General features: G+C 43.9%; 1 protein-coding gene across 1 annotated transcript in view; it reads left to right on the top strand.

Annotated features, from left to right (window-relative positions):
• The window catches only part of LOC139423609 (BAH and coiled-coil domain-containing protein 1-like), a 160943-nt gene that overhangs the window by 93644 nt on the left and 54370 nt on the right, over positions 1–12929 (top strand). Inside the window, exon 4 of the mRNA XM_071175194.1 lies at positions 11676–11798. Coding sequence (XP_071031295.1) covers positions 11676–11798 — 123 coding nt within the window. The remainder of the gene's footprint in view (positions 1–11675; positions 11799–12929) is intronic.

A 12929-nucleotide genomic window follows, 5' to 3' on the forward strand; every position in this document is an offset into this window, starting at 1 on the left:
AAATCAGGTCTGTAGAGCTGAAGGTATGACCTATGTCACTGTGTGGGATAATGTCAGGTTCCACCATGCTCAAATGGTGCAAGCATGGTTTCAGGCCCATCCACAATTTACCACCCTGTACTTACCCCCATACTCTCCTTTCCTTAACCCGATTGAGTTATTTTTCTCCACATGGAGGTGGAAGGTATATGATAGGCGCCCTCACGAACAAGCCACCCTTCTCCAGGCCATGGATGACGCAGGCAATGACATCACGGCAGACCAGTGTCAGGCCTGGATTCGCCATGCCCGAAGATTCTTCCCAAGATGTTTGGCTAATGAAAACCTCCATTGTGATGTGGATGAGAACCTGTGGCCAAATACACAAGACAGGGTTGATGGAAATATAGAAGTACAGTAATCAATCCTTTGTTTTGCCTTTTACAGTAAGCCAGTTGAGGAACACTGCAGTGATGTTTTACAGTAAGCCAGGTGAGGAACACTGCAGCGATGTTTTACAGTAAACCAGGTGAGGAACACTGCAGTGATGTTTTACAGTAAGCCAGGTGAGGAACACTGCAGTGATGTTTTACAGTAAGCCAGTTGAGGAACACTGCAGTGATGTTTTACAGTAAGCCAGGTGAGGAACACTGCAGTGATGTTTTACAGTAAGCCAGGTGAGGAACACTGCAGTGATGTTTTACAGTAAGCCAGGTAAGGAACACTGCAGTGATGTTTTACAGTAAGCCAGGTGAGGAACACTGCAGTGATGTTTTACAGTAAGCCAGGTGAGGAACACTGCAGTGATGTTTTACAGTAAGTCAGGTGAGGAACACTGCAGTGATGTTTTACAGTAAGTCAGGTGAGGAACACTGCAGTGATGTTTTACAGTAAGAGGTGAGGAACACTGCAGTTGTTTTACAGTAAGTCAGGTGAGGAACACTGCAGTGATGTTTTACAGTAAGCCAGGTGAGGAACACTGCAGTGATGTTTTACAGTAAGCCAGGTGAGGAACACTGCAGTGATGGTTTACAGTAAGTCAGGTGAGGAACACTGCAGTGATGTTTTACAGTAAGCCAGCTGAGGAACACTGCAGTGATGTTTTACAGTAAGCCAGGTGAGGAACACTGCAGTGATGTTTTACAGTAAGTCAGGTGAGGAACACTGCAGTGATGTTTTACAGTAAGTCAGGTGAGGAACACTGCAGTGATGTTTTACAGTAAGCCAGGTGAGGAACACTGCAGTGATGTTTTACAGTAAGTCAGGTGAGGAACACTGCAGTGATGTTTTACAGTAAGCCAGGTAAGGAACACTGCAGTGATGTTTTACAGTAAGCCAGGTGAGGAACACTGCAGTGATGTTTTACAGTCAGCCAGGTGAGGAACACTGCAGTGATGTTTTACAGTAAGCCAGGTGAGGAACACTGCAGTGATGTTTTACAGTAAGCCAGGTGAGGAACACTGCAGTGATGTTTTACAGTAAGCCAGGTGAGGAACACTGCAGTGATGTTTTACAGTAAGCCAGGTGAGGAACACTGCAGTGATGTTTTACAGTAAGCCAGGTGAGGAACACTGCAGTGATGTTTTACAGTAAGTCAGGTGAGGAACACTGCAGTGATGTTTTACAGTAAGCCAGGTGAGGAACACTGCAGTGATGTTTTACAGTAAGCCAGGTGAGGAACACTGCAGTGATGTTTTACAGTAAGCCAGGTGAGGAACACTGCAGTGATGTTTTACAGTAAGCCAGGTGAGGAACACTGCAGTGATGTTTTACAGTAAGCCAGGTGAGGAACACTGCAGTGATGTTTTACAGTAAGCCAGGTGAGGAACACTGCAGTGATGTTTTACAGTAAGCCAGGTGAGGAACACTGCAGTGATGTTTTACAGTAAGCCAGGTGAGGAACACTGCAGTGATGTTTTACAGTAAGCCAGGTAAGGAACACTGCAGTGATGTTTTACAGTAAGCCAGGTGAGGAACACTGCAGTGATGTTTTACAGTAAGCCAGATGAGGAACACTGCAGTGATGTTTTACAGTAAGCCAGGTGAGGAACACTGCAGTGATGTTTTACAGTAAGCCAGGTGAGGAACACTGCAGTGATGTTTTACAGTAAGCCAGGTGAGGAACACAGCAGTGATGTTTTACAGTAAGCCAGGTGAGGAACACTGCAGTGATGTTTTACAGTAAGCCAGGTGAGGAACACAGCAGTTGACCTTTAACTGTATTTTATTTTTTTGTAGCTAATTATTTTTGCTTTGATTCAAGGAACCCTGTGTTGTGATTTTATTGTATTTCATCAATAAATGTCATATTTTGTTCAATGGTTCCACTGTGTCTGTAGTATTCTCTCTACTAGTCCTTTTACAGTGATGTATTTACGTGTAGTACCATAATGAAACATGTATCACATATTGTCTACTACAATATGTAATGATTGTACGAACAACGACACAGTGAAACTATCGGTATGGTGATCTAAATGAATGTTCCTGTGGTATTTCATGATAAATGAGTTATTTGAACCAATGATTCTGCAAGTGCAAGGTTTCTTTAAAGATATGAATGCACAATGCAATGTTTTGAACATTGGACAGCCTGTGTTACAAGTGGTGACCGTTTTGAGTTTTGTGTCTAGAGTTTAGAAAAAGGACCACAAGGTTCTGAAATTAATGCCAAAGTGATTGTTAAAAACTGTAAATAAACAGCTCTTCTTTGTCCTTGTGTGTGTGTGTCTACATGTGTGCGGGTGTGTGTGTGTGTGTGTGTCTACATGTATGTGTGTGTGTGTGTGTGTGTGTGTGTCTACATGTGTGTGTGTGTGTGTGTGTGTGTGTGTCTACATGTGTGCGGGTGTGTGTGTGTGTCTTACGCTGAAGCTATGGACGTTCTATTGTTCTATAATTCTCTGCTACTGCTCCCACTGTGGAGAGGACATGTGCTGCACTCTCCGCTGTCATTCACTCACACACGCCCTGTGTGTGTGTATGCATGTGTTTGAGTCTGTGTCTGTGCGCCTGTGTGTATGCATGTGTGTGTGTGTGTGTGTGTGTGTGTGCGTCAGCAGTCTGCGTGGTAAGACCCTGCTCACTCCGCAGTAGCAACAACAAATTGCAGCAGTAGCAGCACCTTCCCTTGTCCTGGCCAGATGAATGGCTGAATAGGCTCTGCCCATGCCCAGCAGAGCCCCTCTCGACGCCCCGACGGCGGGCATGCTGAAAGCGAGCAGGCTGGCATTATCGGGCACAGCCAGACTGCGCTGTGAAAGGGGATTACTCTGCCAGTCGTCACGCTCACAAACACCACGACACCCCAGAAAAAAACACTGTCTCCTCTCCTAGGCCAAACAACTCTCTATCTCTCCTCTCTTTCCCTTTCTCTCCCTTCTCTGAATCAGAGGGAAAATGTCTTGTTTAAACAAAGGATTCTTTCTTTTGTTCTTTTTCTCTCTCTCCCTCTCTCTGTAAACTAATTGACATAAATGAGTGAGCTTATTAATCATGACAAGCGAGAGAGAGAGAGAGAAAGAGAGAGAGAGAGACATGGAGAGAGACAGACAGAGAGTGTCTGAGAGACACGGACAGAGAGAGAGAGACGGACAGAGAGAGAGACATGGAGAGACAGACAGAGAGAGAGAGACATGGAGAGAGAGAGAGAGAGAGATAGATGGACAGAGAGAGAGAGAGAGAGAGACGGACAGAGAGAGAGAGACGGACGGACAGAGAGAGAGAGAGACGGACAGAGAGAGAGAGAGAGACGGACAGCGAGAGAGAGACATGGAGAGAGAGAGAGAGACACGGACAGAGAGAGAGAGACGGACAGAGAGAGAGAGACATGGAGAGAGACAGAGAGAGAGAGACGGACAGAGAGAGAGAGACATGGAGAGAGACAGAGAGAGAGAGACGGACAGAGAGAGAGAGACATGGAGAGAGAGAGAGAGAGAGAGACACGGACAGAGAGAGAGAGAGGAGGAGAGAGAGACAGACAGCGAGAGAGAGAGGAGGAGGAGAGAGAGACACAGACAGAGAGAGAGACACGGACAGAGAGAGAGAGAGACGGACAGAGAGAGAGAGAGAGGAGAAGAGAGAGACACAGACAGAGAGAGAGAGACGGACAGAGAGAGAGAGAGAGGAGAAGAGAGAGACACAGACAGAGAGAGAGAGAGAGAGAGAGGAGGAGAGAGAGACAAAGACAGAGAGAGAGACACGGACAGAGAGAGAGAGGAGGAGCCAGTGTAATTATCTCCCTCCTGCTCTCCTCCTGTGTTATTTCAGAGATGTTTGCCTTCTTCTCTGTGTTTCATTCATTAACTTTTCTATGGTCTAGAGGTTTCTCCAGGACCAAGCTGGTGTTCATCACAGAACGTTTTGCAACATAACATGAAAATAAGCGTTTCTAATTGTAGAAATTCAAGTAGTCCCTCCCTGTTTCAGTCCCGTTTTCTTCCGTTTGATGCCAAATGAATTGGCCCAGGTCACTAAGCCTGCACTCCCCTCACTCCCTCCAGAGTTACTGCAGAGTGAGACAGACAGACCACAAAGCCCATTGTTCTAAGGCAGAAAGTAAGACATTCAACACTCAAAGCTGTTAGGCCCCCATAAAACACATTAGTGCACAAACGGATGCACACACACACACACACACACACACACACACACACACACACACACACACACACACACACACACACACACACACACACACACACACACATGCAGGCAGGCATACAGTAGACACATAGACCCTCACACAGACCCCCCACCACACGGCTCTAGAATGAACTGCATCTGATCACAGAACACACTGGCCAACACAAATGTGTCTGTCTTTCATCTAGCTTGTACCTCCATGTCCCCCCCACCCCACCTCTGTCAGTTTTGCATGGAACTGAAGCGAGAGGGCAAGTGAGAGACAGGTGCAGGACAGGGAAGGAGAGACGAGTCACACCACCTGGACTGGTGATCATGTCATAGGGACAAGGGACGTGCATGTACACACAGTGAAGATCTCTCTCTCAATTCAATTCAATTCAAGGGCTTTATTGGCATGGGAAACATGTGTTAACATTGCCAAAGCAAGTGAGGTAGACAACATACAAAGTGAATATATAAAGTGAAAAACAACAAAAATTAACAGTAAACATTACACATACAGAGGTTTCAAAACAGTAAAGACATTACAAATGTCATATTATATATATACAGTGTTTTAACAATGTACAAATGGTTAAAGGACACAAGATAAAATAAATAAGCATAAATATGGGTTGTATTTACAATGGTGTGTGTTCTTCACTGGTTGCCCTTTTCTCGTGGCAACAGGTCACAAATCTTGCTGCTGTGATGGCACACTGTGGAATTTCACCCAGTAGATATGGGAGTTTTTCAAAATTGGATTTGTTTTCGAATTCTTTGTGGATCTGTGTAATCTGAGGGAAATATGTCTCTCTAATATGGTCATACATTGGGCAGGAGGTTAGGAAGTGCAGCTCAGTTTCCACCTCATTTTGTGGGCAGTGAGCACATAGCCTGTCTTCTCTTGAGAGCCATGTCTGCCTACGGCGGCCTTTCTCAATAGCAAGGCTATGCTCACTGAGTCTGTACATAGTCAAAGCTTTCCTTAATTTTGGGTCAGTCACAGTGGTCAGGTATTCTGCCGCTGTGTACTCTCTGTTTAGGGCCAAATAGCATTCTAGTTTGCTCTGTTTTTTTGTTAATTCTTTCCAATGTGTCAAGTAATTATCTTTTTGTTTTCTCATGATTTGGTTGGGTCTAATTGTGCTGTTGTCCTGGGGCTCTGTAGGGTGTGTTTGTGTTTGTGAACAGAGCCCCAGGACCAGCTTGCTTAGGGGACTCTTCTCCAGGTTCATCTCTCTGTAGGTGATGGCTTTGTTATGGAAGGTTTGTGAATCACTTCCTTTTAGGTGGTTGTAGAATTTAACGGCTCTTTTCTGGATTTTGATAATTAGTGGGTATCGGCCTAATTCTGCTCTGCATGCATTATTTGGTGTTCTACGTTGTACACGGAGGATATTTTTGCAGAATTCTGCGTGCAGAGTCTCAATTTGGTGTTTGTCCCATTTTGTGAAGTCTTGGTTGGTGAGCGGACCCCAGACCTCACAACCATAAAGGGCAATGGGCTCTATGACTGATTCAAGTATTTTTAGCCAAATCCTAATTGGTATGTTGAAATTTATGTTTCTTTTGATGGCATAGAATGCCCTTCTTGCCTTGTCTCTCAGATCGTTCACAGCTTTGTGGAAGTTACCTGTGGCGCTGATGTTTAGGCCAAGGTATGTATAGTTTTTTGTGTGCTCTAGGGCAACAGTGTCTAGATGGAATTTGTATTTGTGGTCCTGGTGACTGGACCTTTTTTGGAACACCATTATTTTGGTCTTACTGAGATTTACTGTCAGGGCCCAGGTCTGACAGAATCTGTGCATAAGATCTAGGTGCTGCTGTAGGCCCTCCTTGGTTGGTGACAGAAGCACCAGATCATCGGCAAACAGCAGACATTTGACTTCGGATTCTAGCAGGGGGAGGCCGGGTGCTGCCGACTTTTCTAGTGTCCGCGCCAATTCGTTGATATATATGTTGAAGAGGGTGGGGCTTAAGCTGCATCCCTGTCTAACCCCACGACCCTGTGTGAAGAAATGTGTGTGTTTTTTGCCAATTTTAACCGCACACTTGTTGTTTGTGTACATGGATTTTATAATGTTGTATGTTTTACCCCCAACACCACTTTCCATCAGTTTGTATAGCAGACCCTCATGCCAGATTGAGTCGAAGGCTTTTTTGAAATCAACAAAGCATGAGAAGACTTTGCCTTTGTTTTGGTTTGTTTGGTTGTCAATTAGGGTGTGCAGGGTGAATACATGGTCTGTTGTACGGTAATTTGGTAAAAAGCCAATTTGACATTTGCTCAGTACATTGTTTTCATTGAGGAAATGTACGAGTCTGCTGTTAATAATAATGCAGAGAATTTTCCCAAGGTTACTGTTGACACATATTCCACGGTAGTTATTGGGGTCAAATTTGTCTCCACTTTTGTGGATTGGGGTGATCAGTCCTTGGTTCCAAATATTGGGGAAGATGCCAGAGCTAAGTATGATGTTAAAGAGTTTTAGTATAGCCAATTGGAATTTGTTGTCTGTATATTTGATCATTTAATTGAGGATACCATCAACACCACAGGCCTTTTTGGGTTGGAGGGTTTTTATTTTGTCCTGTAACTCATTCAATGTAATTGGAGAATCCAGTGGGTTCTGGTAGTCTTTAATAGATGATTCTAAGATCTGTATTTGATCATGTATATGTTTTTGCTCTTTATTCTTTGTTATAGAGCCAAAAAGATTGGAGAAGTGGTTTACCCATACATCTCCATTTTGGATAGATAATTCTTCTTGTTGTTGTTTGTTTAGTGTTTTCCAATTTTCCCAGAAGTGGTTAGAGTCTATGGATTCTTCAATTGCATTGAGCTGATTTCTGACATGCTGTTCCTTCTTTTTCCGTAGTGTATTTCTGTATTGTTTTAGTGATTCACCATAGTGAAGGCGTAGACTCAGGTTTTCTGTGTCTCTATGTTTTTGGTTGGACAGGTTTCTCAATTTCTTTCTTAGATTTTTGCATTCTTCATCAAACCATTTGTCATTATTGTTCATTTTCTTCGGTTTTCTATTTGAGATTTTTAGATTTGATAGGGAAGCTGAGAGGTCAAATATACTGTTAAGATTTTCTACTGCCAAGTTTACACCTTCACTATTACAGCGGAACGTTTTACCCAGGAAATTGTCTAAAAGGGATTGAATTTGTTGTTGCCTAATTGTTTTTTGGTAGGTTTCCAAACTGCATTCCTTCCATCTATAGCATTTCTTAATGTTACTCAGTTCCTTTGGCTTTGATGCCTCATGATTGATTATTGCTCTGTTTAAGTAGACTGTGATTTTGCTGTGGTCTGATAGGGGTGTCAGTGGGCTGACTATGAACGCTCTGAGAGACTCGGGGTTGAGGTCGGTGATAAAGTAGTCTACAGTACTACTGCCAAGAGATGAGCTATAGGTGTACCTACCGTAGGAGTCCCCTCGAAGCCTACCATTAACTATGTACATACCCAGCGTGCGACAGAGCTGCAGGAGTTGTGACTTGTTTTTGTTGGTTATGTTGTCATAGTTGTGTCTAGGGGGGCACATGTGGGAGGGAATGCTGTCACCTCCAGGCAGGTGTTTGTCCCCCTGTGTGCTTAGGGTGTCAGGTTCTTGTCCGGTTCTGGCATTTAGGTCGCCACAGACTAGTACATGTCCCTGGGCCTGGAAATGATTGATTTCCCCCTCCAGGATGGAGAAGCTGTCTTCATTAAAATATGGGGATTCTAGTGGGGGGATATAGGTAGCACACAGGAGGACATTTTTCTCTGTTAGGATAATTTCCTTTTGAATTTCTAGCCAAATGTAAAATGTTCCTGTTTTGATTAATTTAATGGAGTGAGTTAGGTCTGCTCTATACCAAATTAGCATACCCCCTGAGTCCCTTCCCTGTTTCACACCTGGTAGTTTGGTGGATGGGACTACCAGCTCTCTGTAACCTAGAGGGCAACCAGTGGGTCCGTCTCCTCTATACCAGGTTTCTTGCAGGATGACAATGTCTGTATTACCGATTTCTTTGGTGAAGTCCGGGTTTCTGCTCTTTAGGCCAAAGGCAGATGACCTCAGGCCTTGGATATTCCAGGATAATATAGTGAAGGCTTTTTGTTCCATAGAGTGTCCAATGTTGTTGGTCGTGGTTTGGCCTCAGGCCAGTAAGTGTGAGCAGAGCCTGCTGAGCATCTGGTACATGCCATTGGCTTCGGCGAGTGTGAGAGTGGGGGTTGGGACTGTTTGCCCGCTCACTACCTCTCTCTCTCTCTCTCTCTCTCTCTCTCTCTCTCTCTCTCTGCCTCTCTCTCTGTCTCTCTCTCTCTCTCTCTCTCTCACACACACACACACACACATTGATGATGAATATAGGGTATCACCATCTTTTCTATGGCTATCTTTGGGGAGGGTACTACTGTGTGGGTGGTGGGTTGTGGACGGGTGTGGTAGGGTGTGGACTGGGAGGGTACTGTGTGGGTTGTGGACGGGTGTGGTAGGGTGTGGCAAGGGAGGGTACCAGCATTAAATAACTCACCATTTGGGATAGACTCTTATTTGCTTTAAATGTATATTTTTTGTATGATAAAGTCCTTTTTAAATGGCGATGCTTAACATTTCTGTAACATTTCATGGACATGTTTGTTCCCCCGTTAGTATGACTATTTAGTTTGATTCAGCTCTATCCCTCTGCTGCTTTGAGCCAGCTTGAAATAGATACAGTATATTAACATCTATGGTTGATTATGGACTGGATAAACTTCCAAGTGAGGTAACAGCCTCTGACAGAGCTGTGATGGGCCTCTGATGCATGAAGAAGATGTTGTCAGAGCAACTTTAGTATCCTCTCCCACTCCTTCTTTCGCTCCTTCTCTCTCTACCTTCTCTCTTCTTCTGTCTCCTTCTCTCTCTACCTGCTCTCTCCTTCTCTCTCTCCTTCTCTCTCTCCTTCTCTCTCTCCTTCTCTGGCTCCTTCTCTCTCTCCTCTGTCTCCTTCTCTGTCTCCTTCTCTCTCTACCTTCTCTCTTCTTCTCTGTCTCCTTTTCTCTCTACCTGCTCTCTCCTTCTCTCTCTCCTTCTCTGTCTCCTTCTCTGTCTCCTTCTCTCTCTACATTCTCTCTTCTTCTCTGTCTCCTTCTCTCTCTACCTGCTCTCTCCTTCTCTCTCTCCTTCTCTCTCTCCTTCTCTGTCTCCTTCTCTCTCTCCTTCTCTGTCTCCTTCTCTCTCCTTTCTGTCCTTCTCTCTCTACCTTCTCTCGTCTTCTATGACTCCTTCTCTCTCTACCTGCTATCTCCTTCTCTCTCTCCTTCTCTGTCTCCTTCTCTCTCCTTCTTTCTGTCCTTCCGTTCTCTACCTTCAAGGTCCTTTGTGTTGGAAATGTAGTCCTGGTAGATTGTGTAAATCTTCTGCAGATGGGCTTGTTGTCATAGAACCAGGTGCCGAGTCTTGAAGGTCTCCAGTCAAATTGATCTTTCAACCCTAGAAAAGGGCAGCGAAGGGCAACAGCCAGTCAGTGTAGATAGAGACCTTCAATCCAATGGTCTCCAGTCAAATTGATCTTTCAACCCTAGAAAAGGGCAGCGAAGGGCAACAGCCAGTCAGTGTAGATAGAGACCTTCAATCCAATGGTCTCCAGTCAAATTGATCTTTCAACCCTAGAAAAGGGCAGCGAAGGACAACAGCCAGTCAGTGTAGATAGAGACCTTCAATCCAATGGTCTCCAGTCAAATTGATCTTTCAACCCTAGAAAAGGGCAGCGAAGGGCAACAGCCAGTCAGTGTAGATAGAGACCTTCAATCCAATGGAAATATCACATATTGGCCCTATAAAATTGGGGCCTGTGTTATCTCTTGCTTCAGACAGAAGGAACATCTAGCTTCCTCAGCTCAGAGAGAGACAGCCATATGTTTAGATGGCAAATTTCCTCCATTACCGCAATCCCCAAGACAGAGATTGTCTCCTATTGTTTACATTCGACAAGACAGAGATTGTCTCCTATTGTTTACAATCCCCAAGACAGAGATTGTCTCCTATTGTTTACATTCGACAAGACAGAGATTGTCTCCTATTGTTTACATTCGACAAGACAGAGATTGTCTCCTATTGTTTACATTCGACAAGACAGAGATTGTCTCCTATTGTTTACATTCGACAAGACAGAGATTGTCTCCTATTGTTTACATTCGACAAGACAGAGATTGTCTCCTATTGTTTACATTCGACAAGACAGAGATTGTCTCCTATTGTTTACAATCCCCAAGACAGAGATTGTCTCCTATTGTTTACATTCGACAAGACAGAGATTGTCTCCTATTGTTTACATTCGACAAGACAGAGATTGTCTCCTATTGTTTACATTCGACAAGACAGAGATTGTCTCCTATTGTTTACATTCGACAAGACAGAGATTGTCTCCTATTGTTTACATTCCTCAAGACAGAGATTGTCTCCTATTGTTTACATTCGACAAGACAGAGATTGTCTCCTATTGTTTACAATCCCCAAGACAGAGATTGTCTCCTATTGTTTACATACGAAACCCAAGTAGTGAATAAGACAAGCAGAGGCTGTATAGTTATTAGTGTATAAACAACACAACCAGCTGCATGGGACCTAAAGGATCATATGTCACTTCCACAGTCGTGACGGGACGACTCTAACTCAGTGCTCTCTCTCTGTCTCTCTCTCTCTCTCTCTCTCTCCTCTCTGTCTCTCTCTCTCTCTCTCTCTCTGTCTCTGTCTCTGTCACTCTCTCTCTCTCTCTCTCTCTCTGTCTCCCTCTCTGTCTCTCTCTCTCTCTCTCTCTCTCTCTCTCTCTGTCTCTGTCACTCTCTCTCTCTCTCTCTCTCTCTCTCTCTGTCTCTCTCTCTCTCTGTCTCCCTCTCTCTCTCCTCTCTGTCTCTCTCTCTCTGTCTCTCTCTCTCTGTCTCTCTCTCTATCTCTCTCTGTCTCTCTCTCTCTCTCTCTCTCTCTCTCTCTCTCTCTCTCTCTCTCTCTCTCTCTCTCTCTCTCTCTGTCTCTCTGTCTCTCTCTCTCTCTCTCTCTCTCTCTCTCGCTCTCTCTCTCTCTCAGCAGCCCCGGGGTATCCTCGATTCTCAGGGAGTCTCGCCCACACCTTCCTTCCCATGAGCCACTTGGATCACCATGCCAACAGCGGCGTCCTGTACGGGCAGCACCGTTTCTACGACACCCAAAAAGGTGAGTGGCAAACAAATTAAAATTCAATCAGACAGAATTAAGATATTGAAATCCAATTGAACACAACAAAGTATGATGTAATTGGATAATGGATATTGCTAGCTATGTGGATGCCCACAGGGATATTACCTTAAATGTGATAATGTAATCCTATCTTTTAGATTTGCTGCCTGGTTGGCCAATGGATGTTTTTTAAAGGGGAAGTTCAGGATTTTACAGTTTGATATTTCCTCAGCCTGAAAGTCGTCTATGGGCCAGTAAAAACTGTAATCCATGGTTTGGTTTTCTATTAAAACAGACACCACAAACTTAAGCTAACTTTATCCACTACTACCTAACAGTCAACGGAAGCAAACCTTTTTTGTTAAAGTCCAAATCACCTCTAAGTAACATCAAACCAAATATCAGTAGATTTGGTCATGACATTTGAACTATTACACACATTAGCCATTAACTTGTGAGGAAGTGGTGGCTGAAGTGGCTGAAGTTTGCAGTGGCTGTTTAAAGGAAAACAAACCATGAATTACACTTTCCAACACAAATCTCTAAAATCCTGAACTTCCCCTTTAGGAGTCTGTTTCTTTCTACAGAAACAGAAATATAAATGCAACATGCAACAATTTAAACGATTTTACTGATTTTCAGTTCATAAGGAAATCAGTCAATTGAAATAAATAAATTAGGCCCTAATCTATGGATTTCACATGAATGGGCATTGGCATAGCATGGGTGGGCCTGGGAGGGTATAGGTCCTCTATAGGTTCTCTGGCAACAGTTCTGGTGGACATTTCTGCAGTCAGCATGCCATTGAAACATCTGTGGCATTGTGTTGTGTGACAAAACCAGCATATTTTAGAGTGGCCTTTCATTGTCCCCAGCACAAGGTGCACCTGTGTAATGATCATGCTGTAATCAGCTTCTTGATATGCCACACCTGTCAGGTGGATGGATCATCTTGCTCACTAACAGGGATGTAAACACATTTGTGGACAAAATAATATTTTTGTGCATTTAGAACATTTCTGGGATCTTTTTTCAGCTCATGAAACATGTGACCAACACTTTACATGTGGCCTTTACATTTTTGTTCAGTATATATCATTTAAATATTTTATATTTATATAATTTTTA

Source organism: Oncorhynchus clarkii, chromosome 13, assembly GCF_045791955.1.
Source record: "Oncorhynchus clarkii lewisi isolate Uvic-CL-2024 chromosome 13, UVic_Ocla_1.0, whole genome shotgun sequence".
NCBI lineage: Eukaryota > Metazoa > Chordata > Actinopteri > Salmoniformes > Salmonidae > Oncorhynchus > Oncorhynchus clarkii.